We start from the raw sequence: 27,533 nt of genomic DNA, 5'->3' as shown, positions 1-27,533 counted from the left end.
ACAATACGCCAATTAGCACAAATGGTAAGTTCCGACAGTGCCTACAAGTGTGCCAACTGGCCGCTAAATGGCAATACCGGTTTCATATGTATACACCTGGTAGCTTGAAAATTTATTTTTAGACTTAAAAGATGATGCGAAAGAGGATATTTTAATTTAATTATAATATGCGGTGCATTCTAGAGATTTAATTAACGAATATCTAGATTATAAGCTACGTGATGAGCTTCATATGTTGCGGTATCATCCAAAAATATCGTGCTTTTGTGTTACCACCGTGCAACTTTGAGCTCTCCTAATGCCGAGTTTCCAAATGAATTTAAGCTCACATTGTCATTTTAGAATTCATCAGAAAATAGGTGCACCTCTGAAAAAGACGATAATTAAATGATCATTTAAAGCAAAATTTCCTATTGCGCTCTGAAAATAAATCAAAAAGAAATTCATTAATTTCATTGGACTTGACATTTTTCAATATTGTATGTAAATTGAAAATAAAGATTCTGAGTTCTGAACGAGGAAAAGTTTTGTAGAAGTTGACAGATTCGTTGATTTTTATTTAAACCCGTGTAGAAATAACCCCATTTGGCCCTATTACAAGTCGGGCACTAATCAGGGGCTAGCCGGATTATTAATTTTGATAAAGTACCCAGTCGGGGCTAATCGGGGACTAGTTGGGCTTTTTGTTGTCAAAATTTCAGTCGGGGCCTGGTCGGTGGTTGGTCAAGGGCTAGGTGGGGCCTTTTTGTTCAATAATTTCCGTGTGGGTAATCTTCAGGCTCTGGTCGGAAGCTAGTGGGGCTCTGGTCGGGTTATTCTTATGTTTGAGTTTTCGGCGAGGTTTTATCAAATGAGGTAATATCTAAAAAAGCGTAATGATTTTTTAATTCTAAAACACCTAGAATATATTTTTTTAGACGTAATCTTATTTTTTGTAGTATTTTTTAAAAAATTGCGATTTTCTAGGAGCAGTTATAAATAATTTTGTATGCAATTCGTGAAGAGCAGTATCCTAGTAGTAAAATATAAAGCATGCTACAGTTCAGAATTCGCTACCACCTTTATTTGAGTCTTGCGGTTCTGGACTGATAGCTTTAAAGAAAATCCGCAAGGGTGCGACGTGCCTCCTCTTGCGCAACAGAAATGACACGTCGAGTTTTTAAGATAGCAGTCCACACGTAACGAAGCATAATTACCCGGAGCAGAGACTACCGTGACCAACATGACGGTTTCTTCAGAGCGAAGCTCTTCCATTGCTGCGTGCCAGTTGAAGTTTTTTTTTTTAAATTAATATTACACAAATTTTGGAGAATTTTAGTTAAATAAATGTATGCATTTTGACGCGTATGATATGTTTCACATTAAATCTTGGGTAACTTGTGAGCACTTTTAAATATTTCAAAAAAGTTTATGAAGATCTCCGTAAATAATAAGCATTTTGACAAAAATTTAGGGGATGTTTCACAAATTTTGGGGAGTTTGGTTAATATTCCACGCGGATGTATTATCATATGACCCCTACTAGTACCCGATCAGGCCCCGACTAGGATAAGTCGGGTTACTTGACTAGTCCCTGACTAATCTACCGTGACGCTACTGGTCGGGGGCTAGTCAGATCACCCGACTAATCCCCGACTTTAAATTTGGTGGCATGGTCGGGAACTAGACTAGTTCCATATTTGAATTTCTACACGGGAAATTGCAAATGCCGCTTAATACTTTGGCAATTTCATGTTAAATATTCTTTAAGTGCTTTAGCTTTAATTATATGAATTTTTATTGACATTTAACTATTTGTTTTGATGAATAGGTCGCGAATTTGTAACTAGTTATATATATATATATGCAAAAATTGGAAAATAATGTTATAATAGAAAGAAACACTTTTTCTCTTGCTCAAACTTCTTTGTATTTATATAGGAATAGAACTTAATCACGAAAACAATTAATAATTCTATTGCAAAGCAAAAAAATTTCATTTGTTTCAAATTTTAATTTCCTTAAATTTCCTGAATTGTTCGGATAATCTTTAGTGACGTGTAAGAACTTAAATGTTAATAAAAAAGAAATATAAAAAAATTGAAAATTTGTTCCGTTTCATATAGAAAAAAATCATACAACATGCATACTAATATTATATAACTAATAACTATTTTAATATTTATGATTTGTTATTATACTCAAATATTTATTTCTTCATATTTGTGACTAACTCAGAAAGAGTGTTAAATATTTGGATTTCTTTATCCTAATTGTATAAGGGCAATCGAAATCTGAAAAAAAACTCAAATCTAAATATTTTGCCTCAAAAACTGATAGCAACAGTGATTATTGTTAATTTTGTAATTAATGTTTGGATAATTATAATTTCTGTATTAATATAAAGTATTTTTAGCAAAAAGAACATCTTTTTTATGATGCCACTGTTTTTTTTTCTATTTTTAAATCAAATTTGCTTATAACAATTAAATCGATAAATAAGACAAGTTTATTTGGAATGTGCAAGTCCACGTGCATTTCTCAAGAAAATATTAAACTGAACATCAGAAAATTTTTTTATTTCAAAGGGAAATCTGGAAGCTTCAAAGGAAATTTCTTTAATTTTGCGGGATTTAAAAAAAAAATGTAGGAAAAATTAAAATTATTTTACAAGATGTTTAGAATTTTTTCCATTTCAGAAACAATTCGATACTCAAAACGATAATGTATACAATTACTAAAAATAAAACCAAGAATGAAACGACCAAATCCGTACAGTCACCATAAAATGCTCCTACCTATTGCAATAAAAAAAGATGATAATTTAAAAAAAATCTCTGTATAAAAATAAAAAAGAGGAAAGAAAAATTACAAAAGGCAACGAAATAAATTGCCTTCCTTCTCTTCTTTTTTTATTTCTTTACTATTTTTTTATTATAATGAAGTCACAATGAAAGAATATTTATAACTAATATTCACCAACATTTCGATATTCACGCTGCACTTTGGTCAATATTCACTGATGAGGGTCACCATTGTGTGCCGAAACGTCTGAACAACTTAATTAGTTTCAATTCAACTGAACCTAAAGACAATAACTTACATCAACAATTTCTACAAAATTAGTTATAAATATTCTTTTATTGTGATATGATAAAAATAAAAATAAAAAAGACGAAGGAAATAAAAAAAGAATAGGCTGGGGATTTATTTGGTCGCCTTTTCATTTTTCTTTCATCTTTTTGATTTTTGTATAGAGATTGTTTTTAAAGGGTGATATGTTTGTTTAAATACAATAAGAACATTTCATGTCGGTTTAATAGATTTGTTCGTTAGATTCTTTGTTTTATAATCAGGAAATCTATAGATTCATATTATTATTGGACACTAAATAGGATTTTAAATTTGGTTTTAATTTAATTTAAATTTCTCAAATTTTACTTTAAAAAGTTTTGAGACACTTTAAACTAGATGTGAGTTTTTCAACCTTTAAAAATAAAAGCTTGAAGTTTTTATATGAAAGATTTAAAAATATTTCAAAAACTAAAAAGTTTTCTAAAGATTGCTGAAATTTTTTTAATGACTTGTTATTTAAAAAAAAATATTTTGAGTAAACATTCAAAAAGATTTTTAAAAAAATCACAAATGCTTAAAAAGTAATCGAGAAGATTTTAAGGCAATCTAGAAATTTGTTGATAATTTTGTGTAACTTTAGAAAAACCTCAAATCTTTTTTGAAGATATTAAGAAGTTTCAGAAGTTTTAGAATGATTTGGAAATAATTTTGATCTTGAGAAGATTTTAAGAAATTTAAAAATAAATGTTGATTTTGAATGATTTTGAAAAAATGTAAACTATTAATTCATTTAAGGAGGTTTCCAAAAATAAAAATTATTTTAAAAGAAATCTAGGACGATTGAACCTCCTACACCCCCCCCCCAGTATCCTGACATTGGTAAATAATAAAATACAAGGCAGCAAATTGCCGATTTTTAAAGTATCTGATAGTGCAAAATTCCCGATACTAGAAAATCATCGAATTGAAACAATAAAAAATTATTTCCTAATCGATATTACTTATTTATTAAAAATAAAATAATAAAATATTTTGATAAAAAAATATTTTTTCATTTTCAATTCATTTTTTTTAAATTGCTGTTCAGGACAATATATGAAAAAAAAATCATTAGGCGAATTTATTCTTCTGAATTATTGCTGTTATGATAAGAATATTGTTCTTGCAGGGTTCTTTTGGCATTAGGAAACGATTTGTTAGAAAAAATATTTTCTAATTGCTTCAATTTAATAATTGTATAGTTTCGGGAATTTTGCATATCGGATATTTTCTATTTCGGTTCTTTCCTGCCAGAAATTGTATTAGTCTGAAATTTGGTAATATTACAAACTGTAAGGAATTTTGTCACTTGGGCATTTTCAAAATTCACAAGTATTATGAATTGTTATAAATTTAATTCTGAAATAATTAAAAAAATTGGAGGAAAAGTTCAAGTCATACTGATAAATTTTGAGGAATTCTAAAATCTTCGAAAAGATTAAAAATATTTTAAAACCTGAAAAGCTTTCCGAAATTTTATAAAATACTATTTTAATTCTTGTAGCCTTATTAAAGACTGAAATATATACTAAACCGTCTTTCATTTTTCCTAGGATTTGGTTAATTCCCGTAAAATAAGAAAATTGTATTACAAAATTTCCAGATTCTTTTTTATGTGGTGTAATATACCTCGAACCTAATTTGAGTTCGAATTTAGTTTTTTCAAAATTTAAAAAAATGAATAGTTCTTCGATATTTTTATTTGGCATTGATAATTATTTTATTATTTCTACATACAATAACAAAGTAATTAAAAAATAACGACATTTATTTTTGTTACAAAATTAGGAAATAGAATATTACATTTTTAAACCGTAACAATATGAAAAATTAGTTACTTTTTTAATCAAAGCATTATAGAGATAACTTTCACCTACTTTATTTTCATTATATCAAGTAATTAAAAGAAATTGTTTTCGTTTCGCGAAAAAAAGTTGTTGATTCAGTGGTAATTCTCTTATTTATTGTCCTTAATTCTTCTAAAGTGGCTTTTTCTTGTTCGCGCGTTTTCTGCAGATATAATCGAGAAGGTTAAAAAACCGCCACCATTAATCAGGCCCTCGGTTAGTAAAGGGGCTGCGCCACCGGAAGCCATCAACATCATGAGGCAGTGTTGGGCTGAGACTGCAGAAATGCGACCAGATTTTAATGCTGTTCATGACCTCTTTAAAAAGTTAAATCATGGAAGGTAAATAAATTATCTAATTACTGCTTTTTTTATCATTCTTCTTCAGGAAATAAATCAGGTTTTCGTAACAATAAATAATTTCCAGTTCTATTTTTTCTCACTTAATTATTAGGTTTGTCGAAAATACAATACTTTTAAAAATCGAAAATGGCTCATGTAATGGGTTGGATATCAATAATGTGCACATTGAGGCAAATAATTTGTATTTGAAGAATTTGAAGAAATTATCTATAGTTAAAAATTTATAGTTATTTTTGTTTGAAAAAATTAAAATTAAAAAAATATAGCTTTAGTTTAAGTTTAACTTTGTTATATTCGTGAAAATTAATCTTTTAAATACTTAAAATGATTAATAAATTACAATTTTTTAGTTTAATGTATTTCCTTACTATAGAGTCTTTAACTTGAAAAAATATCTTCTTAAAGTACTTTTCGGTGCCAAAAATAAGTTCCCTAAAAAATAGTTATTTTGTGATTTTAAGATTGAAAGTAATATATTATTGATTATTTCAGTTCAAACAAAAAATATTGTTTATCCCAAAAAAATTTCTAAACTCACAAAAAAAGTTATTTTAACTAATTCTTGAAAAATGGTTGACATTTATTAATTGATAACTTATGTCCTCAAAGAAAATTTAATCTACAACTCGACTTTTGTACATTTTTAGAGTGAATTTTTATGTGGCGGAAATTCTGAAAAAACTAAAAAAACACATTTTTTTAACAAATGACTATAGTTTAAGCAAATATAGTTATTTTAGAAATGAGACACAGTTTATTTGTAAGGAATGTTTGTTCGAAAAGAAAAATTCCAGACTTATTAAACTTCGAACATTAAAGAAAAATTGGCAGGAAGCGATAGTGAAAAGAAATTCAATTACAAAAACTAATGATAAAGTAAAAATTTTTCGAAGTTCTTCACTTTTATTCATAAAAAATAATGTTTTTTATTTTACAATACATGCTGATAATGTAATTTTAAGTTTTGAATCAGAGACATTTTTTCCACAATGATGTGATTTTTGGTTAGAGAACTTCCTTGAACTTAACAGCTGTTTAATCAGTCATAAGCCACTAAATTCGTTTAAGAACAGTAACGTCTAAAACATAAAACTAATTTTGGTTTTGACAATCAATTTTATCTTAAAAATATTATCTTTTCTTTTTGCAAAGAAGCCTTAAACAAAAGTTATATTATTTAAATTTTATACTCATTTTCGATCTTTTAACATTTTTATTGTTGATTCACCTTAATAGTGATCTATTTAACTTACTAAAAAAATTTGAGTTTGGCCTAAAGTTTAGATAAAAAACACTCAATGTTTGACTTGATTTAGAAAATTGACCAATAAAATCCACACACACACACACACATTGATATACATTAGAAATTTAAATTCAAATTTATTTCACAAAATAGCTCATTTGATTTCTTAAAATATTAATGATATCGTCAAAAAACTACTTAACGCTTATTTTTATAAAATTTCTATTATTATATATTATTTTCAGAAAGAGACAATAAAATGGTCTAAAATCAAAGGAAAGTCTAATTTGTTTGTAACCTATTTTTGTTTAGAAAATGTTTATGATGAATGAGAAGGGCGTGAATAGCCCCCCCCCCCCAATTACCATTCAGCAGGTCTGCTCTAGGGTTCCCAAGAATGCATGGGAAAATGTTTGTTTAAATTTTAATTCACATCGCCTCCACTTTTGTTTGAATCTGCAAAAAAATGATTGGGGTCTTGAAATGAATTATAGGACGAAGTTCCACAAGCCCTATAAAGTTTAACACTTAAGTTCTCTAAAAAAAGATGATTTTGTGAATTAAATACCAAATCTTTAGTATTAGGTGAATCGAGTTAAAACTCAACATTTATCTATAAAATTAGGTATAGAATCCAAATGAAAAATTACTTTGCAAATATCACCTACATAAGACGGTCTTATAGTGTCCTGAAAAAACACCATAAGTGAAAAATGGGGTTTTGCAAGCATTTAGCATTGATTATTTTTTGGATTTTCTTTTCAAGAAAAATTGTTTTCAATACACTAGATACTAAATTCTACTAGTTTTTAAATCTATACATAAATTGTTTGAATAATGTAGTATTTTTTCTAGCAATTTTCTTCTCGAATATAATTAGAAAGTCACCGCTTTTCTGAACTTTTTAACTTATTTTTGACTTTTTAGCTAGAGTTGCAGTTTTTTTGTGTCCAATTTTTACTGAGTGAGGTAATAATTAATTAAATATCTAGTATTACCTCAGAAAAAATTTTTTATTGAAGAACACATTATTTAAACACTAATGCTTGTTAGTTTGCATAAATAGTTAACTCACTAAGTGAAGTGTGGATAACAATTTTTAAATGTAGGAAAAAATTGCAACTATCTATTATCTAGTACCAATATAAGAGAAAATGGTTAAAAACAAAAATAAGTTGTTAAAAACAATTATGCTTGTTAAATTACATCAATTATTACTGGAATAAGTTAAAAGATGAAAATAAGTTAGAAATTTTCGAGAAAACTGCCACTTTATAATTCTATTCTAAGAGAAAATTGGAATAAAAAATTATAAATTGTTTAAACAATTTGCTTGACCATTTAATAATTAATGGAAAGAAATACTGCATGCAATGGAAACAACTCATATTCAGGAGACTGCAAAAAAATCATAATTAGCGCCAAAAACTTGGAAAACTCTAGTCCAATTTAATAGTAGAGAAATAGTGAAAAATTAAAAAAAGGTTAATTCCTAGAATTATTCTAAAAGAATGTTGATATAAATTATAAATCTAAATTTTATTTATTATTGTCTTATTTTATATGAAAAGTAAAAAATAAGTCAAACATTTTGAAAAAATGCGCGACGTTTTAATTATATTCTAAGAGAAAATTTGTATACAAAATAATAAATTGGTTAAGCAATTGATTTCAAAATCTAATGAAAAATGAGAAGTAATATTTTGTTGAATGAAAACAACGTGTATAAAAAACCGTAGAAAATAATAATTATCGCCAAAAATTCGCAAAACACAATTTTTTACTTATGGGTTTCATTTTGAACCTATAACTTGCGGAACCTCAGTATGTCATTAAAAAAACTAATTTTTTATGTAGATTTGAACAAATTTTAGGGCGATAATGAAAATTCTTAAGAAAAAAAAATGGAACACCTTAATCTACACTTTGTCAAATACTGAATCCGATAAGAGAACTTTATTGTTTTAGGTGGGATCACTTTAGAAAATTCTGTACATCCACTTCTTGTTTTGCTAAACATAATTTAAACAAAATTCTTTACAATAATTACCATGATTTTTTCGAATTGTTCTGTAAATCACGCTTTGCATTACACTAACCGGATTTTTAAAAAGAATCAACCTTATAATTTTTAATTAGGTGAATCTTATAAAAAAAACACCTTTAGGTTATTAGAACATATTTTGAATGATTTTCACGTTTTTGAATTTCTAATAGCATGCATGATTCACTTTTCAATTAAAAAATCTTTCTATGAGGAAAACATGTAAATGAAAAAATGACAAACTAAGAGGGGCAAGGGAATTTTTTAATTTATCCAAATTGAGCGAGAGTTATTTAAATATTTCCAGAAAAGTAAACTTCGTGGACACAATGTTCGAAATGCTGGAGAAGTACTCAAACAATCTCGAGGAATTAATTCGCGAAAGGACCGAACAGCTTGACATGGAAAAAAAGAAAACTGAGCAACTGCTCAACCGCATGCTGCCAAGGCAAGTTAAATTGCACAGTATTATATATTATTTTTTTATGTTTTGGAAAACAGGCACGTACCTGAGTGAGATCCCTTTTTCCCATAAAACTAAAAAGCGGAACCTAGAAAAAATCTGTTGGTTTACTACACTGCTCACGTGTTATCATAAAGCTGAATCCTTAGCGAAGAAAGAAAAGCGTGTGCTCTCTGTCATAAGCTACCCATTTTCCAACTTCGTAAACGAGAAAATACTATTACATCGTTACGAAGAAGTATCCTCCAATAACAATTTTTATAGTTGGCCATAAAAAGCTGATTTAAGAATGAAATCACTTTACTGAGAAAGCTTTAAACTTTTTACTATAAAAGATTCGTAAAGAGTGAAATAAGATTTTAGGAATAATCAATTAGAAAATAGATTCAACGCTGTTATGTTTTTCAAAATTTTTTTTTTTGAATGAATGCAGTTTTTCTTTTTCTTTTGTGGATTAACCTAGAATTCCTAAGTTGCTTATTAAAACAACAAGTTCGTTTCACAAAACACCGATCCGACAACGGTCGCTGCTCAATCTCTTTAGCAAATCTCGCCCGGCTAAGAGCCTTACGACGTCACCTGGTAAAGCTTTCCACTTAATTTATTTTATTTCTAAAATCTTTCAACTTTAAGAATTTTAAATGGCAAACCGTGAAAATTTATCAATTTTCATTGCAGATATTCAAAGTTAATATAACAAATATAACCTATGAATACTTGATTTCTGATTTTTTTTACATCATCTAAATTTGAGAGTTTTTGTCTATGCATATCTTAAATTCGATGTTTTATAATTCTGCCTTTAAAAGTGTACAAATTTGAATTACATATATCAAAAATTAGATATTTCAATTTGGAAAATTCACATTTGAAAATGATACACATTTTAAGTTTACAAAAAATTGGAAGACTTAAGATTGAAAACTTGACTTCTGATTTAAAAAATCATAAAAATTGCAGAATTTTCATTTATACATCGAAAAAATGCAATGGTCTTCAATTTTAGCAATTTAAAATTTTAGAAATTTGAATTATAAGTATTTAAAATTGAAGATTTTAAAATGTTTACCATTTGAAATTAAGAAGTATGCTGATATTAAGATTTACAGTTAAAAATTCTTCACATCTTGATGATTTTTATTATAAATCTCTTTATTTTGAAAGATCTTTAATTTAGAAGAATTTATTTCGAATATCATGAAAATTCACGAATTTTTATTTATACATCTGTAAAATGCAATAGTTTACAATTGTAACTTTTTAAAATATCAGAACTTCAAAATATTATTCGTTTGAATTAGAGTTTTCAATTTTGACAACTAACAGTTAAAAATTATGCTAATTATAAGTTTTACAATTTAGAATTCTGTACTTGATTTAAAACTTGATTTTTGGTTTCAAGGATCATCAAAATTAAAGAAATTTTATCGATACACCTTTAAAGTCGAAGAGTTTTTAATTTTTGCAATTTATATTTGAAATGTCTTTAATTCACAAATTTAGAATCCAGGTTTTGTAATTTTAAATATAACAAAGCGAAGAAGTTTCGAATGTAAATTATTCAAATCACCGATATTTGTAATGGTAAATATATTGTTAAAATTAAAAAGTTCTTACTTTTTAAAATTTAAAACTCTGCAAACCTAAATAGTTGCAATTAAAAATTCTTGTATTTTTAAAATACGGAATTATAAACTAGTCCACTTTGAAGATTTATGTTTTAAAGATATGTAATTCAAAAATTTTTGGAGATTGAAAATTTTAAACTTTTGGTATTTTAAAGATATATGAATTAATGTTTATAAGTTTTGATGATTGTGTAACCTAAAACTGGAAAAATTTATAATTGTAAAGTGTGCAAATTGAAAGTCTTAAATTTTCAAATTAAAAGTTTGCAATTTTGAAGAGCTACAATTGAGAATTCATCGATATTGACGATGTGCAGTTTCATAATTGTTATATTTTGGAGATATAGAATTGAAAACTCTTTAATTTAAAAGGTGTATAATTGGTAATTACAAATTTTATTAATTTTTAACATTGAAAGCGAATTTTTGTTTCCTATTTATTCTAAATTATACTAATTTCAAATGTGCACAAATAATCGAAATTATAGAAATTTTTAATTGTAAATTGTCATAATTGAACACTCTACAATTTTAAAGCTTTAAAGTTCAAGCTTAATTTAAAGTTCTGCACACAATAAATAATTAACCTATAGCAGACAATCATTATTTAGAGAATATTAATTTATGGAAAATAATTAATATAATTAAAATAATAGTTAATACAGAATATGCGTTCGTAAGCTAAAATAAGAATGAATTATTTTAGATAGATTGGTGCTTTTAATTAATCATTGTCAACTGTATAGGTTCATTATCTATTGTAGGCTGGTCTTCGCTGTGTAATTTGAAAGATTTTTTTTGGATTAGCTCAAATTTTAGGATTTAAAATTGCACAATTTTTGATTTTCACAACTTTCAATGTAAAATCATTCAATGATGATGGTTTCCAATCTAAAGCTTTGCCGTTTTTATGAGTCAAAATTGAAAATTTTACTTTTACCTTTTACTACTAAATTCTATCCTTAATTTCTTTTCACTCTAATACTTAATTTATTATAAATAGTGTCAAAAGTTTAATTCAAAAAGAATGCTGAAAAATGTTTTAAATAAACTTCACGAATTTTTGTATTCAAATAGAAAAATTGACTAATGACTGTTCAGTAGGTAAATAAAAGAGTTACTAATATTGTTACTAATGTAAAAATATACAGTAATTTTATTTGGCTAATCAAGAAAATTAAAAAAAATTGCAAATACTGTCTTTTATTCTAAAAATATACAAGTATGCCTCGTGTAATCTTTTCCTACTTAAACAAAAATCGCCTGTTTAATGGCTAATCAAGAAAATTGAAAAAAATTGCAAATACTGTCTTTTATTCTAAAAATATACAAGTCTGACTCGTGTAATCTTTTTCTACTTAGACAAAAATCGCCTGTTTTCTAAGTGGTAAAATTTCTTTCTAGCCTGTAGGGAACTTCTACAACACTACATCTATTTTCAAATGATCCTAAAATCAGATAAACAATATTATTTGATCGATCAACAGGATGAGAGTTTGATATTCTAATTCAAACTAAAGATTCTCCACTCAATTACAAGTTCAATTGGGAAGAGAATTTTATGGGATGTCAAACGAACTTATTCTAATATACTGCAAAACTGGGTGGAAGAAAAAATCAATAGACAACAGCACACCAAAATTTAGCGAAAACATGGGAGCTTCATGATAGGAAAACTGAATGAATGACTTTGAAGGATATTATTATTAATTTCCTCTACGAATTTAATAATTATTATTCTATTTCTCTCTCTAACAATTTCAGATACTTTTATCCTTGTCTACCAATTTATCCAATTTTATCCTGTTGGTGGACGAGAACACAGCATGTTATAGAGACCGGGGGATAATAGCTTTTAATTATGTCTAGATTAATTTTTGGTGCTTGTTTTATGAAGAACTTAATGAAATACCTTTATGATTTGATTGAACCTTTGATCCTTCGACTTAATCGACAGTTCGGTAGCAGAAAAACTGAAGTTAGGAATGCCTGTCGATCCTGAGGAGTTTCGAGAGGTCACTATCTACTTTTCCGACATCGTCGGTTTTACGACGATCTCAGCTTATTCTACTCCCTTCCAAGTCGTTGATCTACTGAACGACTTGTACACCTGCTTCGACGCGACGATAAACGCCTACACAGTCTACAAGGTAATTTCAATCAATCTCATCCATCTCTTTCAAATTACGCGTTTCATTAGAGAAGCTTGTTCTGAAGGAGCTTTTTTCTTCTAATAAAACGGTACAAAGACGTATAGGTTTTGAAGAAATTCACGTTAAATTTTTTTATATCCTAGTGGCCCTCCATAAACTACACTGAAAAAAATGGTTTTGACCGTTTATGATCTCGGATTAATTAACACATGGATTTTTTCAATGACTGGATTATAAAACTCAGTATCTAGATTTCATGGCTAAATATGAACAAGCTATCAAATCAGGGGAAATAGGCTAGTTAATTCATTTAAGTAACATTAATGTGGGTATTATACTCGCTTCAATAGGAAACAATTTTAATTTATATGATAACATGTCCAAATATTTTGCATTTTTTACAAAATGCTTTAAATGAAAACAGATTTTATACTAGAAAATATTATTTTTTGCCAAAACAGTTAAATGTTTTAAATGAACTATTTAATATTAAAAATAACTTTTAAACAAGAAAGATAAATTAAAAAAAAGCTTTTAACCAAAAGCAGTTATATTCCGAAATAAATGGTTCATTTTTCAAGCCAAAAAGACGATTCTTTTACGAGATGGTTGATTTTTAAATAAAAGATCATTTTCAACTAAGAAAAGTAATTTTTCTACCACAGAACATGAATTTTCAATCCAAACAAATAAATTATTCACAAAACATTTGCATCCTTGATGAAAAAAGATAATTTTAATAAAGTAATGAAATTTTACACAAAACAGTTGAATTTTTGTTCTACGAAGATCAATTTTCGACAAATAAGATTAATTTTATTATAAAAAAAAAAACGAATCTCCAAAAAAAAAAGATGAATTTACTAACCAATATTTAAATATTCAAGTTTTAAAGAATACATTTTCAATTAAAAATGGAATAGTTAAATATTCAGACAAATTCATTTTCAACCAAGCAGTTCAATTTTCAAACAAACAATTTGCATCTTTAGGCCAACAATAAATTTCAAACAAAAAGATGAATTTTCCAACAAGATAATTAATGTTTTACCAAATTGGATCATTTTCAACAAAATGAATGAGTTATTAATCACATAGTTGAATTCTGGAGCTAGAAAGATAATTTTTCGACAAAACATTTAAATTATCAAACCGAAAATATGAATTTAAAAAAAAAGTTTATTTTTAGATCAAAAAGTATAATTTTCTATTAAATTAGTGAATTTTGTACCGAACAGTTGAATTTTCAACCTATTTAGAATAAATTTTCTAACAAAAATGAAGAATATAAATATTCGAATAAAAATATTACTTTATTTTGAAAAAAGGATTTTTAAACAAAGAAGTTCACGATGAAAAAGGATTGATGTTTAAGAAAGAATAAAAAATTTTTACCAAAAAGACGAAGTTTAAAATACTATTGATGAATTTTCAGCTAAACAGTTAAATTTTGACCGACCGAAAATCAAATTTTTAGTCAGTTTTCAATTAAAAATATCAAATTATTACATAAAATTAAATAGTTATATGGATTTGATTAAAAAATTAATTCTCGAAAAATAAAAATTTAATCTCACAAAATGTTTTGATTTTTAACGAAGTAGTTGAATTTTTAACAAAAGGGGATAAATTTTCAAACAAAAATGGAGTAGTTTAATATTCGGTTTACAGAATTAATTTCCAACTCAAAAAAAAAATGAATTTTTCAGCATATTTGTTCATCTTTCGATCAAGTAGTTGAATTTTTGTCTAGATAATATAACTTTTTGAAATCATTGTTCAAATCATTACATTTTGAGTTAATAACATTAATTCTCAGCCGAAATAATTGAATTTCCAAACAAATGTTTTGATTTTTGACCAAGTAGCTGAATTTTCAACCAGAAAACATAACTTTTCAACCAAAGAATTTTTGACTAAAAAATATTACTTTTTATCCAAATTGCTACATTTTGGAGGAAATAATTAAATTTTCAACCTAATAGTAACATTTCCAATCAAAAATATTATATTAGAGTTTTTACTAAGAATAATTCACCTTTTTAAAAAAATAGTTAGATATTCTTAAAATTCAGTTTCAATTTAAACGAAAAAGCGAGGAAAAGGGGAAAAATGAAAAAAGAGGATTGTTTTCTAGAGTTGACTAAACACCGAACTTTTAAAAACAGTGCCAAGAACTAAATACTAGAGATCGACAGCAGGGTCTATGATGTAATGCCTATGTTTATTAAACATATGAAAGTACTTTTTTTTAACCATAAACTCAAAAAAGACAAATTGTGTAAAAAAAATTGCATAAGAAACCTTAAAACAGGGGGAAAGTGGTGAATAGGGGAAAGATTATGAAGTCTAAAACATGAATTTGATTTTGTTAAAATTTATCTTCAGGAAACCCCCGCCTTCTAATGTTTTACTTCCAATTTGTAACATTACTAATGGAAGGCCCTTTATCAACTGTAAGATTAAATGAAGTAGAATAAAATCGATTTTAAAGAATTAAGGAAGCTATTTTTTTCTATCAATTTTCTCGAGTTTATCGTCGGTCCGAAGTTTCAAAAGAAAAGTCCATCCCCTTTTCCGCTTCCCTCAATTTTTTCGGAACGACTAGATATAGCCTTTAGTTTTAGTGATGGTGCAGAAATAATTTTATATTGAAGTCGGTTTTATTCTATGGAAAATTAGGCTCACTACCTCATAATTTATTTGAATTAGAATAGAAAAAAATCGTGGAAAGTTTCCACTGTAATGTAGGTTTATTGAATTTTGTAGGTTGAGACAATAGGAGATGCATATATGGTCGTTGGAGGATGTCCTGTGAGGATACCAGATCACGCATCGCAGGTAGCAACAATGGCTTTGGATCTTCTGCATCAGAGTGGAAAATTTAAGCTGAAGCATCTCCCGAAAACACAATTAAGATTGAGAATTGGCCTTCATACAGGTTAGTTTGACTCTAATACTTACTTTATTATAGATAAATTAAAAATTTTAATTTCTAATAAATGTTCGAATAAAATTTACGAACTATGTGGTTAAAATAAGATCATTGATGGACGATTTTTCAGTGGATGAATAAAAGAGTTACTAAAACTGTTACGAATTTAAAACTATGCAATAATTTTATTTTGATAATAAAGAAAGTTGAAGAAAATTTTTTTTTGCCAATTAGGGACCGTACTAAAAATGCGTAACAGACCAAAGTTGAGGGGCTAGATATTTTGTTATGCTTTAGAACAAATAACTTGCAGTAATTATACCGAAAGTTAATATGTATTTAACTTTAATCAAGAAAGACACCTGGTATGAGACGAGTGAAAAACGAGCCTAGTAAACAACGATTTACAAGAAAGTCTGGAAATTTTATTGGCCAGGGAAAATCCGGGATTTAAACTAAATCTTGCGAAAGTCTAGAAATTTCTTTAACTTTTAATATCCGCGAATAGAAATAAAATTTAAAGGTGGTTTTAATATAAAGTTCTGCAGTAACCTTGAGATAATATTCTTGTTAGTAATTTATTTGTCTTGTATTTCTATTTTTTTGTGGTTTATTCCCTCCTGAAGATTACATTTTGATCTATAAATTTTATTATTATTTTTTTTTGTTAAATCAAGATTTTTGTGAAAAAGTCATCCTGTTTGGTTGAAAGTAAAAATTCCATTTTTGTAGAGAAGCTTACTTTTGGTTAAAAACTCATATTTTGATGTTTAAATGTCAACTGAAATATTTTTTGTTTGAAAATTGAACCTTTTTTCCGAAAATTTTTCTTTTGAATTTAAAAATTCAACCATTTTCTTGAAAATACATCCCCCTTTAGTTGAAAATAAACTGTTCAGTTAAAGGTTCGTATTTTTATTGAAAATTGAACTATTTTCGTACAAAATTCAATTTTAGTTTAAAATTCATATGTAGTCTTTGAACAGTAAACTGAAATATTTTTTGGATAAAAATTCAAGTTTTTTTTTTTACTTATTTTTTTAATTCTTCTGTTTTCAAAGAAATTGCATCTTCCTTAAATCACAATGCAACTTCTTGTTTGAAAATTAATTTTCTGGCTTGACTATGAACTATTTTGTTGCGAACTGATCTTTTTTAATTTAAAATTCAACTGCATGGGTAAAAATTGAACAGTTTGTTTACAATTCGTGACAGGGGAAGGGGGTGATCTTAAAGAGGGCCTATCATCCGTTACGCAATACAAGAACGGTACCTGACTAAGTTATTCTAAAAAATCGATGTCTGTCTCAGTATATCCTTTTCTAATGAAACATCCATTCTTTGTTGAAAGACTGTAAGTGGTAACATTCCCTCTCAGTCAGACGTGACGATGACTATTTGAAATTAAAATTTCTTGGTCTGAGGAAATCTGAAATTAGTGTTTAAACGAAGTCATTGTAGGGCAAAACGTTAATATTTATTTCATAACAGTTTAGAAACAACAATTCTTAAAGGAGCTTTTTACTTTTTATTTTTAAACTAACTAAAAGTCTTAACTACATTCTGAAGAAATTGGGAGGAGCTGATTTTTGAATGTTTTGCTTTTTGTACCTCTGTATTAACAAATAACATAAAAAAGTTTAAATTTCTACAAGTTTATTTTTTAAGCTTTGGCAAAAACTCAAAATAAGCTCGGAATAAATAGAAATCAGTGTAGTTAAATTTAGTACATAAAAATAATTTATAGATTGCATACTTCAGCTTCGCCACACTATTAAAATTATCTGACACTTTATCAAAGCATTGAAACTATTTTGCTGCTATTTCGAAAAAAATGATACTCATGACACTCGATTCTCACATTTGTCTGCTAATTCCACTATTTCTTTACTTTTCCGTGAAAAATATCTTGAACTGCATCGCTAATTCGCTAAAATAATACGTCCGCCATTTTATTTAATTAGAGCTTATCGAACAATTAAACATTCAATAATTATTATAGTTTAAAACATAACACATAATTTTTTAACCAAATAGTTGAATTTTCAACATAAATGATTAATCTTCAATAATTCTCAATAAATTGTATATTCTTACAAACTTAATTGTTTGAAATTAATTTTGTATGAAAACAAATGGATTTTCTACTCATTTTGATTGGGAAATGATTTATTTTGTTACAAATTTGTTTCACTTTTTATTTGAAAATTCATTTTTTTTTAAATAAAAATTTAACTTATATAGATAAGAATTGAAACATTTTCTTAAACATGTATTTTTCAACTAAAGATTTGACTCATCTTTTAAAATATTGTATCATTTTAGTTAAAAGCTTATCACTTTCATTGAATATTAATTTTCTATCTACAAATGAAACTATTTGATATTTGGATGCCAAACTAATCTCTTTTAGTTGATAATCTGTCTTTTTGTAGAAAATTACTCCAGTTCAAGTTTGATCATTTAATGGAGACCTATAGCACATGTTGTATTTCTATTAAAACTGAAAAAATGGTATGGTAGAAATTTACCAAACACCTACAAAATCTAATTTTACGTCCAAAAACCGTTTATGGGTAGTTTGATGTGAACAATCACTCATAAGTTCGACCGTGTATTGTTCATTTTGTTGAAGTGAAATTCAACGAGACTGAGTTCAAATTATTTGCGATTTCTCCACTTTTTTCATTTTTCCAAATTTGATGATGTTCTTAGGATATTTTTGCATCGCGGAAATTATGCAACATAATATTTTGAAAATAAATTCAATTCCACATTGTATGAGAATTTTTTTTGAATAAAATCGGGTCGGAATTGACGAAGTTGTGTGAATTTCGACATCTTAGGCCATGAGAAATCTCATGGGCAGTAGTTTCAGGAATTAGTAAATTAGATCTGCTTTTATGGCTGGCCTACGCAGTTTCTCAGGCATTATATCTTCAAATTAGCTGAACTCCCTTAATTTCAATCTAATTTTATTTTTACAAATTTCTCTGATGCGGAATTGAATTTCATTTCAAAATGCTGTGTTGAAAAAAGTCTTGAAGATCGAATAATTTCGTAAAAACTTCGTTAAAGTTTAAGAGATGAAAAAACTCCAAAGATCCCAAATGCTTTCAACTGCAGTCTCGTTAGATTTTATTTCAACAAAATGAACAATACACTGTCAAAAAGGTCTGTTTTCGCCCTTTGTAACTAAGAACAATGTAAATCCCATAAAAATTAGTGATTGTACAAGGTAAATTTTTCTTATAACAATTTTCTTCATTATACTAGACCTACAACTTATGCTAGGTCTCCATAAATGTGCCAGATCACTGTGAGACAGTACAATTTATCGCTTTTTTTGCCAGTTCCTCACTTTGGTTGAAAATTTAACTATTTGGTAGAAAGTTTGTTTTTTAGGTACATAATATACCATTTGATTAAAAAATAAAAACAAATATTTCGTATGTAAAGAATATTAACAAATATAATGAATGGAACATTTTCGATCTGCCACAGGTCCCTGTTGCGCCGGGGTTGTGGGTCTGACAATGCCTCGATATTGCCTCTTCGGTGATACGGTAAACACCGCTTCGAGGATGGAGTCCACTGGAGCCCCGTGGCGGATTCACATGAGCCAAGCAACCAAAGATCGATTGACGCAAGTTGGCGGATACTACATCGAGTATCGGGGAAGGACAGATATAAAGGGCAAAGGGAAGATGCCGACCTACTGGCTTCTCGGAAAGCAAGGGTTCGACAAAGAACTTCCAACACCACCACCTCTTGGGTAAGCTGTCATTTTGATCGGATCGGTTCAGTGAACTTCTCTATCCTAGCTTCTCTGAGATGCAAACGATTAATCTTCTGGAAAGAAATATATCCGTTCAACCAAATCGGAAGGGACTCAAAGCAAATCGACTAAATCAAAGCACTTCACTTTCACCAATTGCCCTGATTTTTATCTAAATTAACAGCTTGCCTAACTCAATCAAATCACTTATAGAATTTTCGGATATAAGAATATATGTTATGGGCACAGTATATACTTCAGGCATTATATATAAATCCTAGGTATTATATATCAATGCTAGGCATTATACGTAATGCCGGGCCATTCAAGACAATGTTTTTAATTGAATACTTAAGAAATACGTTTCCTAGGCATTGTATTTTCATTGTATTATTTCTTAGAAAGATAGGTAAATTATATTATCTTGACTTTAAATATAATGATACATTTAAAGTTTACTCGTTATTTATAAAAATATAGCATACGGGAATAACATTTTGATTGACATTAAAATTTGTTTTGTACGCATAAACACTTAATGATTCGAAACTTTGTTTTGCAGAAATATTTACAAAAACTTGTTCAGTAAAAATATCATGAATAGTATCATAAATTTTTAGTTAAAAATTTTGATCAGATATTGATGTTTAAAAAAATGAAAGCTCATTAAATTTTAAAGATATTCGTTACAGGAGATTTTTTTTTAAAATTATTTTGACCATTTATTATCTAATAAAAAAGTTGATTTTTTAACTTACAGAAGTCATATTTTTAAGACATTAAGATTTTAAAAAAAGGTCTTGTATCAGTGCAAGAATAGGGTGGTCTCTAGAAAGTTTTTCAAACTCTTTTAGATTAAATTCAAAATTTAAATTTAACGAAATTGTCATTGAAATGATAAATCTTTATTGCCTGAGTTAGGTCTGACATTACTTACAATACCTGGCCAATTTGTGAAATTAATGTTCAATGAGTTAAACATCAACATTTGTCTTCACAATTAACCATGAAATATGAATTTAAACTTATTTTGAAATATGACCCACATAAGTCTGTTGTGAAGAGTCCCAATAAAACCTTATAAGTAAAAAATTTAGATATGCGAGTTCTTACCCCTAATTATGATTATTTTGCAGTATTTTAAATACGAATGATTTATAATTCAACTTTCTATTGATAATGATATGTTTTTATATATTACTTCAACGTGTAATTTTTTTAGCTATTTTCTCTTTGTATAGAATTAGAAAGCCGCGGTTCTCAGAATTTGTCAACTTATTATCAAGTTGTCAGTTAGAGCAAACCTATAATAAATTAATTATAAAACAAATAATTGTTTGAGCAACGTATTATCATTTATCACAATATTTTTGTAAATAATGCTGGAAAGTTTTATTTCTTTCTATAATTTTCCACTTTTTATCTACTTTGCAATAAGTTCGAGGTAATAGTGGATGAAATTTAATATACATAATTGTTTAAGCAACTTATTATTGTTTACAACTATTTTCTTCGTTTCTTTCTTGTTGCTTAAAATTTTTAATTTTTGTCTACTTTTCATATTTTCATTACATATTAATTAAAAATTATTAAAAAACTGCAACTATCTAGCTTTACCTTAGGACAAGATCGTTATAAACAATTATAATTTGTTTAAATGATAAGGTTTGTTATTTCGCATACATTATTATCTCATATTAATTGTGAAACGTGGACTATATGTTGAATTTTTCAGAAAAAGCCATAACTATATATTATCAATCAAAGACTTTAATTGGAACGTTGAAAATAAGTTGAAAATCTTCAAAAACTGCGACTGCAAAACTCTATTCAAATTGAAAATTTCTTGAATTAATTAACGAATTGTTTGAATAATGTCTATAAATATCTAATTAGCAATAGAAAGTGGTATTTCATGTATTCTACACAAGTTGTATTTCTAAAAATGCAACAAAATCATAATTAACGCCAAAAAATCGCAAAATGCATTTTTTATTATTTCTCGAAAACTGAGAGAGCTCCCATTTTTATATTTAAAGGGCTTTTAAAGAATATTGTGAACTATTTCTTACCAAAATTGAAAAAAAAACAAAAGTGCTTTTTTCCGAGAACTGAGTATAATCAAATATTTTTTTCTAAATGCGTCTTCTTGTGAATAATAAAAAAATACATCTTCATATATTAAAAATGACAAAAATAGTGAAAGTATAAAAAAGCTGAAATTTCTCAAATGTAAAATATTTATTAGACACTTTGCCAGGTCTCTTCTGGGAATTATATATAATGCCTAGGCAATGTGTATAATAAAGTGTATCACACACTTTGAATGGACTCTGCTTGGGCATTATCGATAATGCAAAGGGATTGTATATATTTCCCGGTTATGTTTATATACTTATTAAAAAATTACTCATTAAAAAAAGGAGTGAGAAAAAAACGCGGTAATAAGCCTATTAAATTCTGCATCACATGCCCTCTGCTGGATATATTTCTGATTTGTTAAAAAGGATTTGCAGCAGAAATGCAGGAATTTCTTGAATTTTGTACTCGACTTCAGCTTGTAGCACAACCTAGAAAAGTTATAGAAAACATCTGAAAATTAGAAATATAGTTTTTAACCTCGATTCCCTAAAATGCCTAACCAGATTTTCTTTATACGTTTTTATTACATTATTTCAAGTTTTTTAGAGACAAACAGTAAAATCTAGATGCTTCATAAAAATTATTTCAAGAAAAAATTGATTTGGAAATTTATATTTACTATTTTTCTAATTTTCGCTGGAAATGTCATTTTTTGATATTTAGTTGAATCTTTTTTCTTTAAGTAATAAAAATAATTTTAAAAAATCTATATTACTAAATAATATATTTTTGAATATATTTGCATTTTTAATGATCTTATAGATTTTCGATATTATCCTTCATTAGGGGCATTTAAATAATTGCAGCTGCATTATATTGATAAAAACTATTTGTTCATTCTACCAGATTAGTTATTAAACATTTATATTATGTCGAAATAAGCAAAAGTAGTTATTTCTAATGCATTATCAAAATAAATAACTTATAAATAAGATAGTTAGACCTCTCTATTATAACATAGTTAATTTCATTTACATTATTTTATAATAAATCTTAAAGTTTTTGTGTACGTTTGTAATATTGAAGAAGCTTATCTTCCTCGTTTAAAAGTTATTTCACTCGATATTGAGTTAAAATTAACTGTTTTTGCTTATCATCACATTATAAAAATGTTTAATGAAGAGCGTGGTAGAATGAAAATATAATTTTCATCAATGTAGGGTGTTGAGGATGGAGTAAAAATGTTAAAATTAATAGAATCATTTTGGTTTGCGAAAACAAGTTTATAGGTTGGAATGTGACAAAAGTAGAAAAACACTCTTTGAAACTGGTTTATATAGTATTTCCTGTTTGTTCTGGGATTCAAAAATTTAGAAGTATTTCCCTGTTGGTTAAGAGATTAAAGAAAATTGTTTGTGCGCACTGTTTTTGAGAGTTAAGCATAATAAATAGTTTAAATCTATCCTATAACGTAATAATTATATAATAATACTTAGGTAGATAAAATACATGAAATTAAAGAAAATGCTGTTTAATTAGGAATTTTTTTCAAATCTAGATTTTTTTGGATAAAGCTGAATACTTTGAACGTGAAATTTGTTCAAATAGAACAATAAAAAACATGCTTATTGAATTGGCACCAAAACGGAGAAATAAAATAATAATAAGTAGAAAAATATTTACGTGATTCTTCGTTTAAAAATGAAAAAATTAAGTTTTGGCATTTTTAATTTTTCCCAAGAAATTTCGCATTTAAATCAATTCGAAAAACACACTTTTTGCGCATTTAAATATATAATACATGTATAGAGTAGAATTTTCATATAAATTTTAAGTCGCAATATAAATATATTTTTTAAAAAGGCATGTAGATTGTATAATTTTTCCTCTAAAAGAACGTTTTTAAGTATAAAATGGGACGACTAAAAAATCTCGAAAATATAATATTCTGAAACTTTTTTGAAAAAAGAGAATACCCGACAAAGAACAATCCGCAAATTATAAAATGTATACTTTTTTTTTAATTTTCTGAATTTAAATTAACAATAATTCACAATAAGTATTTCATAATGCAATTCCGCGAATGTTATTATTAGGAAATCTTTAAATTCAGTAATATTATAAATTATTCGGGAATCTCATTATTCTTAAACTTTTTAATTTGGGAATTCCTTGTGTGGAATTCGCCAGCGACTTGTTAAAGTTTTCGTATTCCTCTTCCAGGGTACTAATATTCCAAATTTGTTACATTGCTGCTAATTAGGGAGCACTATAGGTAAGTTTCAATTTCTTGTTTTTATTTACAACTATTCAGGCTCCCAAAAATTATATTTATTTGCTGCCAAATCCCTGAAACAAATAATCCTTTTCTACTTAAAAATGAAATCCTTTTCAAATGACAAGCAGTCTTTTCTTTAACGAGAGGGATGTATTGTTTCCTTGAAAATTTTCTTTTCGATAAAGTTTTTTTATCTTTTTTTAAAGTTAAGCAGACTTCACACAATTTCCCCTGTTCTCGTCTTTTCTCTTTTTTGAAAGAGTTTATTTATTATTTCCTGTTTTCGAGAAACTTGTTATTTTTCCTCTTTCTCGTTTTCTCGCTTACATGCGAACTTAATTACTAGAAATCAATTAGAAATTCTACTAATTTGTTGAAAATTAATGCATTTGATCAAAAAAGTATGCATTTTGTTGAAAATTTGTTTGTTAAGAAAGTAATATTTTTTAGTTTAAAAAGTAACTATTTTTAGCCAAAAATTCGTCCTTTTTAATGAAAGATGAATGTCTTTCGTTTAAAACTTATATTTTTGTCTTGGAAACATTATTTTCTATAAAATGACCTTTTTGTTGAAAATTAATTTCTTTTTTAGTATTAATTTCATATTTTTTGGTTGAAAATGCAACTGTTTAGTTAATAATTCTGCTTAGTTTGAGGATTTCAAAATTATGTTTTTTTAATAAAAATTGTCTTTTTGGAATCAAAATTGATCTTTGTAGGTGAATATTTAAATTTAATTAAAAACTTTACTTTTTTGTTATGACAGAAATATCTATTAGTAGATTTATTGTCAAAAATTCATATTTTTTGTTACACATTCCAAATTCTATTTTTAAAGTAAAACTACTCTTTTAAAAATTAGTTTTTTGGTTAATAGTTTTATGATTTTAGTTAAACATTTATTTCTCTGGTGGAAAATTAAACTATTATGTTCAAAATTCACTTTTTATTTTGGCTGAGAAAATTCATCTTACCGGGCTTAAAATTCAAATGTTTCCTAAAAAAATCAAATTATTTTCTTGAAAACTGAACTTTTACCTTAAAAACCTTGTCTTCTTGTTTTAAGAATTAACCTCGTTTGTCGAAAACTCATCTTTTTCAATTCAAAATGAAAAAATTTTGTTGGAATGCGATTTATCTTAAATTCGAATCTTAGAAATATTGTCTCTAAAATTAGGTTTAAAAAAACTGATTCCCCTATTATTTTACTATTTTAGTACAAAAAGTCACCCTATCTCTCCTGTTGTGATAACAATTTGGACTGTGAAACCTGGTTAAACAAAGCTACATTTTTATATAGTCGTTCCAATAAATATGTTTTCAATTCTCAAAAATAAATGTTTAGACTGGAGGAAAGTTTGATCCTGGGGAGTTTGGTGAACCAGGACACCGAAACTGAAAGTCTTCAACACCCGTCGCCAATACCAGAAGACAACAGTTTCGAAGAACAAAATTGTTCCTGCGAAAATATATCTATAGATGAAGGTTCCCCTTCTGCTACAAAAGTTCCGACGATCGAACACTCTCCTGTGGAGAAAACAGACACGAAAAAAGTAGCAGTTTCCGTCCATAATGAAAGAACTTTGACGTATAGCTACTCTTTGAGATCCAGTGAAGTGATCGAACCGCCCAGGGACATGGTTAATACTCCTGAGTATAATAGTGCTACTATGACTAAGAGTACGTCTGGTGACAATCAGTCAACCTTGGCAACGCCTGTTTCCGCGACTGAGGTTGCTGCAGCTCTTCTAGGGTCTTCCACTACGTCTTTGGCGTCGATACCCGGACAAAATTTTCGAAAACATCGAAGAATTGGTTTCATTGGTGAAGATGATCTCAGCACTCCATATAATCACTACAGATGTCTCTCTCCACATGACCATGGTTAGATTTATTCAGTTCATTTAGCTATTATCACATCTATGATAGGTAGGACAACTAAGGGGTAGACAAGTCCTAAATTAGTCCTATTTAGGTCTTTTGGCGAAAATCTTGAGGGCATCCTGAAGACCTTCTGAAGCCATGACAAGATCTAAAGGATGTCCTAAAGACGTCAAGTCACACTCATCTTTTCAGGTTAAAAATAAATTTTTGTAACTCAAAATTTAAGTTTTCGTTAAGAATTCTACTGGTTGGTTAAAAACTTTTTATTAAAAAATTGATATTTGTCAGTTGAAGATTCAACTCTGTTGTAGAAAATCCTTTTTTTTTAATTTAAAAATAATTTGTTAATAATAATTCAACTATTCCACGTTCCGTTAAAGTTTTATTTATTTAAGTTTAGAAATTGAACTATTTGTTTGAAAATTAATGTAAATGGTTGAAAGCCTGCCTTTTCTTGTGAAAAGTTAAGCTTCTTTGTTGAGGATTGAATTTTCTGTACAGAGCTCGTATTTTCGGCTTGGAAATCTAAGGTTTTTCTCGAAATTTTTGTTCTTTATTGACTGAAAAACCTTTATTAACTAAAAATCAATCTTTCTGATTTGAAAATTAATCTCTTCTGGTAGAGATTTTCTTCTTTTTTTGTCAAAAATGTAACTTTTTTTATTTAAAATAAACATCTTTCCTTGATTAAAACATTAACTACTGCATTTTTTGTTGGGATTCAATCATTTTGGTTTAAAGTTAAACTGCCTGATGGAAAGGTGAAATACTTTTTTAATTCAAAAGAAACAGGAAGACCTTACCCAAACCTGCATTCGGCCCAAATATACCTAAGTTTTTTTTTGACGACCCCTAAATAAATTCCCTAAAAAAATTATTTTACAAGAATTACGTAAAATAGGGGGAAGGGGTAAGAAATTCCATACCCAAACACAGGAAAGTGTGTGGTTCAAAATTTCAAAAAATAATTTTACATACTTCATGCATGGCCCCTTTAGACAAAGCTGTATCTGGTTCAGATCCAATTTCAGTCCGCCAAGAAAGTTTTTCCACAAAAATAAAAAAAATCTTTTTGTGAAATGGTTTTTGTTTCCTTTTTCAGGAAAAATTCCTGCCTGTCGATTACTAAAAAGACAGTTTAGCCTCGATCGAGCGGATGAGCCAGCTATTATAGTTCCCGACCAACACACTCAGAGAACAGTTCCGCGGCTGAATAAGCAAAATAGCGCCGGAGCTGCGAATGACTTGGAGAGAATAGAAGAAGTTCCATCCACTTCAGGTCCTCAACTATATCGTCATTCTGCTTCCATGTCCCTCTCAGTCGAATCGCTGACTTTACAGTAGGCAAGAACTTTCGTTCTGCAGAATTCCTGTAGGATAATTATAATTTTTTTCTTATATTTTTGAAAGTAAAGTCTGGAATATAATTATGTAAAATTTTTGTCTTAATCACCATTACAGGATTTTTGTAACAAAATTCAGCAATCATAAGAAATTAAACTTATATTGTGATATCGATTTTTTAAATCAAAATGCACTAAAGGTAATCATATCAAAAAAGGCATCCTAAAATTAATTTTCCGTAGAAAACTATTAGAAAACAATAATAAGGCCAGCTATCAAAGAACTAGTCTAGATATCATAAACGCGTAATAATATTTTTCTGTACACGTGTACGAAGAGTTTTTCTCGCACTTTTCGCGAAAGCCTCCTTCCGTTGCCTGTCGATGGTGCGTGAAA

The 27,533-nt window shown here is 27.7% G+C and overlaps 1 protein-coding gene across 1 annotated transcript in view; it reads left to right on the top strand.

Moving 5' to 3' along the window:
- LOC117175321 (retinal guanylyl cyclase 2) overlaps positions 1-27,137 on the top strand; it is a 444,267-nt gene extending 417,130 nt beyond the window's left edge. The window contains exons 14-21 of the mRNA XM_033365029.1: positions 5,110-5,281; positions 8,900-9,040; positions 12,641-12,833; positions 15,606-15,777; positions 19,276-19,546; positions 23,895-23,906; positions 25,255-25,793; positions 26,896-27,137. Coding sequence (XP_033220920.1) covers positions 5,110-5,281; positions 8,900-9,040; positions 12,641-12,833; positions 15,606-15,777; positions 19,276-19,546; positions 23,895-23,906; positions 25,255-25,793; positions 26,896-27,137 — 1,742 coding nt within the window. The remainder of the gene's footprint in view (positions 1-5,109; positions 5,282-8,899; positions 9,041-12,640; positions 12,834-15,605; positions 15,778-19,275; positions 19,547-23,894; positions 23,907-25,254; positions 25,794-26,895) is intronic.
- The last annotated feature ends 396 nt before the right edge of the window (positions 27,138-27,533 follow it).

Source organism: Belonocnema kinseyi, chromosome 6 (assembly GCF_010883055.1).
Source record: "Belonocnema kinseyi isolate 2016_QV_RU_SX_M_011 chromosome 6, B_treatae_v1, whole genome shotgun sequence".
In the NCBI taxonomy this organism is placed as follows: domain Eukaryota; kingdom Metazoa; phylum Arthropoda; class Insecta; order Hymenoptera; family Cynipidae; genus Belonocnema; species Belonocnema kinseyi.
This window is presented reverse-complemented; position numbering and strand designations above follow the sequence as displayed.